At 51.8% G+C, this 7,957-nt stretch overlaps 1 protein-coding gene across 1 annotated transcript; it reads left to right on the top strand.

Moving 5' to 3' along the window:
• Positions 1-2,344: 2,344 nt before the first annotated feature.
• On the top strand, positions 2,345-6,992 carry FZD2 (frizzled class receptor 2). Its single transcript, XM_075561962.1, has 2 exons — positions 2,345-5,449; positions 5,914-6,992. The coding sequence occupies exon 1, from the start codon at positions 3,648-3,650 to the stop codon at positions 5,343-5,345; it is 1,698 nt and encodes a 565-aa protein (XP_075418077.1). The 5' UTR covers positions 2,345-3,647; the 3' UTR covers positions 5,346-5,449; positions 5,914-6,992.
• The last annotated feature ends 965 nt before the right edge of the window (positions 6,993-7,957 follow it).

Consider the following 7,957-nt stretch of genomic DNA (forward strand, 5'->3'; position numbering starts at 1 on the left):
GCCCCGCAGCAGCAAGGGAGGTGGCCCCGAAGGCTGGGGCAGGGTGGTGCTGCCTGAGTTTTTCTCCCACTTTATCTAGGACTATCTAGTGTGACCCCTTTCAGAGTATTGGTCCTGGTAGCTAAGCACCATCTAGTTCTGGTCTCAGGTGCACGAAAACTGATGTTCAAATGGTCCATTCGTCCCTTGGAGTGTTTCCATGTATCTGTGATTTTCATCACTCTTTTCCTCAGAGGGCCATTCATGAGCTTTTATGCACTACTTTCTAAAGCAGGATGTAAAACGTTGTTTAGTTTTGTGGACTATGTATGCTCAAGGTAATTTTGTTGTTGTTCTTGTTGTTAGCTGGTGTTAAGTAGGATACAACTCGGGGTGGGGATCTATGTCTCATAGAAGAAAACCTTTCCTGGGCCTGGGCTATCTTTAAACTCTTGGTGTATGAGCCCAGTGTTGTGGCTGTTGTGTTAATCCATCTCCCTGTGAGGTCTCTTGTTTTTGTTTACCATTTCCTCTATTAACCCTGATGTCCTTTTCTAGCAAGTAGTCTTTCCAGATTACTTATCCAAAGGGAGCCTACGGGGCTCGGCTCACCATTTTAATTTCTCAGGAGCATTTTAGTTGCTTTTCTTAAAAAAAAAAAAACAACCCCTAACATCAGGAATAAGTGTTTGATCTATGAAATGACGGCATGATAACCTCTCAACTGAGAGTCTATTAATTTTCTGTATTAGTTACAGATCTCATGAGGTCCAGATATAGAGTGGCAAGTTCTGTGGTTAGAGCAGAACTGTGAAGATGCTAGTCCTAGTCTTAGCCATACTTGTTTCTTTTCCGTGTAAGGAACAAACAAACAAAAGCCTGCCAGTGGGCAGGGATGCTGTTAAAGTTATTGTTGGATTGATCTACATATACCACCTACCTTGGTGGCTTGACATCTGAAGCTGTCTCAATAAAAGTGGGTTGAAAGAATAGAAAGTTGATAGAGCAAATACAAGAAATACCCTTTTATTTCCTTTTTCTAGTCCCAGGTTGCCTTTCTGCTGGACTGGGTAATGTCAATAGAACCTGGCCCTGGGACAGGAAAAGGAGGCTGTTAGGGATAGAGATGGAAGGTGCTGGGTTTACATCAGAGATTTGCTTTCTACTTCCTATCAGATTGGATAGGGTGGGTGTGGAAGCCTGTCTTAATCACACTGGTTGCTCTGCCGCCACTCAGCTCCCAAGCTTGGTATTGACTCCAGAGCTGCCCCAGAGCCATACTAGAAGGGCATGGTTGGAAGTTTAGTTTGGGTTCTGGGGAGCAGGAAGAGATGATTTTCCCATCCCCAGACTGCTCTGTGGGGAGAAGGAAGAGGGTGTCTACTCCTCTAAAGTTAGTGTCAGAGACCCATAGGGGCAGTTCTACCCTGTCTTAGAGGGTTGCTATGGGTTGGAAGCCACTGAGTAGCCGTCGGTTTGGTTGGGGTTTTTAGGGAAGTGGAAATTGGATAGAGAACAAAAAGAAGAAATTATTTCTGGAGTAGGAAAAAGACAACTTCTCTAGGATACAATAAAGCGTAGATTCCTATTCTCTTAAGAATCTGAGAGACTTTAAATCAATCAGGGAAAAACATTATTTTGGTCCATCAAACCTAAATCTCTACTTGGGGGTTTCTTTCCTTCCCTTGTCTACTTTCTCTCTTTGTAAAATAAATAAATAACAACAATGTGTTTTCCTTTTTAAATTTCTTTTAAAAGTTTGTTTTTTTAACATTAAAAGCAATTCTTTTCTACATTGGAGCAGGAAGCAGTTTGCCAGGCTGGATATGGCCCACACTGAGAGGCAAAGGGACCTTCTCAACTCAATTTTCCTTCATCTTTTTAAGTCCCCTACTTCCCCTCCAGAGAGACAAAAGAAATAATTGATCCATCATCCAGTTCTAGGCCCAGGAGATTTACATACAAATCCCCTTTCCCTCCAGAGCTTCACTCTCAAATGTGAAATTCAAGAAAGGGGGGGGGGGCAGGGAAGAAAATCTTTCGAAACTACCCGAAAGTCTGTTGGCCATCCTCTTCCCAACCCTCCCGACCCCCCAGGTGAGAGATGGAAGAGTTAGGGAACAATACACTTTCACCACCGCCACCCACTCTCCCCCTCGGCCACAAGAACCACTTTTTCGGGGTGTGGAACCACTTGGGGTCTAGATCAAGCTCCTTTCTCTCCCTAAGAGAAGATATCCGGAAGCTGTGGGGGGCGGGGCAAAGGTGGGGAGGGAAAGGGAAAATTTCTCCAAACTTTCGTCCGGTCCTTGTAGGGCCTAAAAGAGTCATCTCAGCACTCGGGGCTGCCGGTCCCACACTCCTCCTCCTCCCATTAACCTTCGATTAAGACCTCCTCGTTAAGGCAACTGAACTTTACTTTGCATAATTAAGATTTGCCTCGAAAGAAGGGGGAGGTAAGAGGCTCGGCTCCAGGCCATTCTCCTTCACCTCACTCTCCCCACCCCCCACAACCCTCCAGCCCCAGGCCTCTGAGTTCCTGAGTTTTCTCACTTTGAGGTGCCACCGAACACAAAGAACCATAATGGACTCCTTTGTGCTCGCTACGGGGCAATTACGCCCTGGAGTCTTGGCCCCTTTAAGAGCCTCTTAAAGAGACAGGGCCTCTTTTTTCAGAAGGTTATTTAAGGGTGTGGGGCAGGCAAAGAGGAGGGGCAAGACGAACACTTAGGAGTCTACAAATGGACTGAAAAGAAACTTTTGCCCGAACTCCTTGAAGCGAGGTGAGAGAAGACTTTGTAAACAATTTTCTTTCTTTCCTCTCTCCTCTTTTAAGTCTCCTGTATTCAAAACTTTTTTTTTCACTTGGATCTGAAAATTTTGACTGGTTTTTATGGAGTTCCAGGAGCAGGAGTGAGGGGGCAAAAATGTAAAGAGCTCCTGCCCTGGAGATCGCCTTGGTTCCCAGAAGGGCAGCGATTGTGGGTCGAACGACCTGAGTCTACTGCAGATTTAGAGCGCAAGTCTCTAGCTCTCGTCGTGGCGACTCCGGAGAAACCCCGGGCTGGGCCAACTGCCCTTAATGTAATAATAGCTTGTCTCTTTAAAAAGCAAAAGCGGCGCGCGGAGGGGGGGGGGCAGTTTTGTTGGCATCTGGTTTCTGATCTCAATATGTTGTGGTCCACCAATCCAGCCCTCAGGGCTGATCCCCGGGTTTGAATCTGATTGGCCAACAGCACATTTTGGGCCGGGGCTTCGAGCTCGACGGGGCGGTTTCCAAGATCCCTTTTTTGGGGGGCTGGGGAGAGGGCGGGGCCGCCAGCGGGGGCCCCCTTGAAACGGACTAATTGGGATCGGAGAGGCCGAGGTGCGGGCTGGAGGAGGCACAAAGAAGCTAGGCGGAGGAGGGAGCGGAGAGGCAAAAGGAGGTGGACGAGGAGAGGGCACCGGCGCGCGGCGACTCCGACGGCGCAGTCCGAGCGCTACGAGCTAGCTGGCCTGCGCGCCGCCCCCTCCCCCGCCCGACCTCCCCAGACCTGCGGCCCGGAGCAAAGTTTGCTGAAAGGCGCGGAGGCGGCGGCCGGCCGCGGCCGCGAAGGCTCGCAGTCTCCGGGCCGGGGGTGGGGGCGGGGGGACGCCCGGGAGCTGGGTGGGGGGCGGCGGCCAGCATGCGGCCCCGCAGCGCCCTGCCCCGCTTGCTGCTACCCCTGCTGTTGCTGCCCGCCGCGGGGCCGGCGCAGTTCCACGGGGAGAAAGGCATTTCCATCCCGGACCACGGCTTCTGCCAGCCCATCTCCATCCCGCTGTGCACGGACATCGCCTACAACCAGACCATCATGCCCAACCTTCTGGGCCACACGAACCAGGAGGACGCGGGCCTGGAGGTGCACCAGTTCTACCCGCTGGTGAAGGTGCAGTGCTCGCCCGAGCTGCGCTTCTTTCTGTGCTCCATGTACGCTCCCGTGTGCACTGTGCTGGAGCAGGCCATCCCGCCGTGCCGCTCCATCTGCGAGCGCGCGCGCCAGGGCTGCGAGGCACTTATGAACAAGTTCGGCTTTCAGTGGCCTGAGCGCCTCCGCTGCGAACACTTCCCGCGCCACGGAGCTGAGCAGATCTGCGTGGGCCAGAACCACTCAGAGGATGGGGCCCCAGCGCTGCTCACCACCGCCCCGCCGCCGGGCCTGCAGCCGGGCGCAGGGGGTACCCCAGGAGGCCCAGGTGGTGGCGGAGTGCCCCCTCGCTATGCTACGTTGGAGCACCCGTTCCACTGCCCCCGCGTCCTCAAGGTGCCGACCTATCTCAGCTATAAGTTCCTGGGTGAGCGAGACTGTGCAGCACCCTGCGAGCCGGCGCGCCCCGACGGCTCCATGTTCTTCTCGCAGGAGGAGACTCGCTTCGCCCGCCTTTGGATCCTCACCTGGTCTGTTCTGTGCTGCGCCTCCACCTTCTTCACCGTCACCACGTACCTGGTGGACATGCAGCGCTTCCGCTACCCGGAGCGGCCCATCATCTTCCTGTCGGGCTGCTACACCATGGTGTCGGTGGCTTACATCGCGGGCTTCGTGCTGCAGGAGCGCGTGGTGTGCAACGAGCGCTTCTCGGAGGACGGCTACCGCACGGTGGTGCAGGGTACGAAGAAGGAGGGCTGCACCATCCTCTTCATGATGCTCTACTTCTTCAGCATGGCCAGCTCCATCTGGTGGGTCATCCTGTCGCTCACCTGGTTCCTGGCGGCCGGCATGAAGTGGGGTCACGAGGCCATCGAGGCCAACTCGCAGTACTTCCACCTGGCCGCGTGGGCTGTGCCCGCCGTCAAGACCATCACCATCCTGGCCATGGGCCAGATCGACGGTGACCTGCTGAGCGGCGTGTGCTTCGTGGGCCTCAACAGCCTGGACCCGCTGCGCGGCTTTGTGCTGGCACCGCTCTTCGTGTACCTGTTCATCGGCACGTCCTTCCTCCTGGCCGGCTTCGTGTCGCTCTTCCGCATCCGCACCATCATGAAGCACGACGGCACCAAGACCGAGAAGCTGGAGCGGCTCATGGTGCGGATCGGCGTCTTCTCGGTGCTCTACACGGTGCCCGCCACCATCGTCATCGCCTGCTACTTCTACGAGCAGGCCTTCCGCGAGCACTGGGAGCGCTCGTGGGTGAGCCAGCACTGCAAGAGCCTGGCCATCCCGTGCCCCGCGCACTACACGCCGCGCATGTCGCCCGACTTCACCGTCTACATGATCAAGTACCTCATGACGCTCATCGTGGGCATCACGTCCGGCTTCTGGATCTGGTCCGGCAAGACGCTGCATTCGTGGAGGAAGTTCTACACCCGCCTCACCAACAGCCGGCACGGCGAGACCACTGTGTGAGGGGCGACCCAGCGCCCCGACATCCACCAAGCCAGCAGGCGCCGACCGACTTTAATTTTTAAATCACTTTTTAAAGGGAACTCTGCCCACCAGCCCCCCTCCAGGTTTGTAATTAAAACTGTAAATAGTCTCTGTAAATTTAATTATATATTTTCTATTTAAAAAAAAAGAAAAGAAAAAAGGGAAAGTGTGTGTGTGTGTGTGTGTGTGTGTGTGTGTGTGTGTGTGTGTGCAGTGAAGGGTACCCCGGCTGAAGACTGGGGAGGGGAAGGACGTGGCATTCTCTATTTTCTTAAGTGCCCTTTTCAAAACAGCTCCCCACTTGGGTTGGAATTTTTGGGTGATCTGGCAGGGCTGGGCCTGCTGGAAGAGGCACCTAGCCTGCTGTGCTGTTTTTCTTGGCGTGGAGGAGTTAGTTGGGAGTTTGTTACCTTCAACTTCTTGAGAAGCCAAATTTGTGAACCTCCTCGCTGATGCTGGGCCTTTGGAAGCTGTCGGATTTGCAAATAAGACTTGGATTCTTCATGTTTTATTTGTTTTCTTTCGCCCCTTTTTCTCCCTTCGATAGTTCTGTCTCCTGGGTGCAATCTTTGGAAACCTCCCAATGGAGGTGAAGACGTGGAGGGAAAAACAAAAAACCTCTGGAGTGGTGGTAGGGGACAATGGCCTCCCCCCACCTGGCCCACTCTCCTGCGAACAGGAAGATCTTTCTCCTTTGACTCTCTTACTTTTCAGCTTGTTGCCCCACGCGCTTGAGTGGGCAGACAGTGCGTTGTGGAAAAAAAGTCTGTTTTGAAATGAAAACATCTTTCCCCAGACACACACTCACACCCGCACTCACACTCCCAGTACCAATTTTGACCGGTGCCTGCATTTTTAGGGAGAGCGGTAATTTTTACTAAGTATTTTGGCCTGCAAATGTTGGGGTCTTAGGATTCCTTGGCTCTCCAGGCTACTTTCCCCTGCAATCAGCTTCTCCCAGGCCCAGTATCCTCATGGGCATTTCAGGGTAGCCACTTGCTGGTTGGTTTTTTATATGTGAGTTTTTGTTATGTTTGGGGTTTATTTTTCTCAAAAAGCAATAAAGTTGGGTTGGGGTGGAGGGAAGGCAGGGATGGGCTGGTGGGAATTGAGTTTTCCTTTGACAAAAAAGACTGGTTTCTTTTCAAACTTGTGCAGTGGGAGTGGAAGGTGACATAAAAGGTGGATATGTGTGCTTTGAAAAAAGGCTCTGGGTAGGCTCTTTGTGAAGATGGGGTTGGGGTGGGGGTGGGGGTGGGGTTGAGTGTTTACATGACATTCTAGATCACAAGATTGATAGAATGTTTATAACAGATGTTTCTTATCTTCCTCCCCCCACAAATAAAAGTCAAGACTTTGGGTAAAAGCTCACAGCCTGAGAAGTGATGTATGAAGTATCTTTGACACTGGTATGCGAATTCTAGTTTCCAACACACAGTTTCCCTCAGCTATCAGGAATATTTTAGAGTTGGGACTCTAAAGGGTGCATCGGAAGGCTGAGGGATGGGGGTGGGGTGGACATGTATACCACATAAGTCAAAATTTCACTATCTCCTGCTTCTTGATAATAATGTGAATTAAAAGCTAATAATCATCATAATAAAGTTCGTTTAATTATCTTCCAGAGATCTAGGCCTTTAATTGTATTTAATAGGGTTGTAACATTTTATTAGTTTAACCAAACCCTCAACCCCACACCCCACCCCTGCCTGGTTTGGTGGGAGGTGGGGCAGTGGGGTGGAGGGGTGGGGAGGCTGGACTCTCCTAGCCCAGGCCTGTCTTTAGCTGTATTGCTGGGGCGAAATGGTACCTAACCCAGCTTCGTTGGTTGTCTTTTGGAACCAGGGAGAAAGTTAGAACCCCAGCTTCAAAGTGTTTGTGTTAGTTTATGTTGGGGGGAGGGGAACTGGAATCGTTGGGTGGTAATTGAACTCATATGTGGGCCTTTGTTTGGAATTGTATGAAGCCTGGGGATTCCAGCAGAGCCCCACCCCACCTCTAAAGTATATATATAGAGATGTATGCATATAATTGGCTCCAAATTGTACCATTTTAAGTTGAAACGAGATTATCGAATGGTGATCCATGTGCAGTCTGAACATGAGGTTCTTTCAACTATTAAAGAAGGTGGGGGGCAGGGAAGGTGTTGCTGCCCAGTAGCTCTGTTTGAAGATTCTGCAGGCACCGCACCAGGGCCACAGGAGAAAGTTAAGTTACAAACAAATTGTGAGGGCCTAGGAGTTAGAATTGACTCAATGGCAGGGAGAAAGCCCCCTCCCACCCCCCATTGAGGACTCTCACCTTGAGGGCAAGAGGAAATGGTGAACAATTGTCCTTTTCTTCCCTGAGTGGAGGTGGGAAGGAGGGCATTTGGGTCAAGATGTTCTTTCTCCCTTCTTTTCAAACTCCCAATTACCTTAGAGTAGGGAGTGGAGAGCCACCCCCCACCCCAGCTGCTCCCCTGCTGTAGGAAAACCTGCTTAGAAGAAGGGCAGCCCTCTGCTCTGTAGGAACGGATCAGGGCCAGTGGGGAACAATGCCATGGGTGTAGATCCAAAGGTGAAACTCCTGAGCTCACTGCTGCACCCGGA

The sequence above is a fragment of the Tenrec ecaudatus genome, chromosome 10 (genome assembly GCF_050624435.1).
Source record: "Tenrec ecaudatus isolate mTenEca1 chromosome 10, mTenEca1.hap1, whole genome shotgun sequence".
NCBI classification, from domain to species: Eukaryota; Metazoa; Chordata; class Mammalia; order Afrosoricida; family Tenrecidae; genus Tenrec; species Tenrec ecaudatus.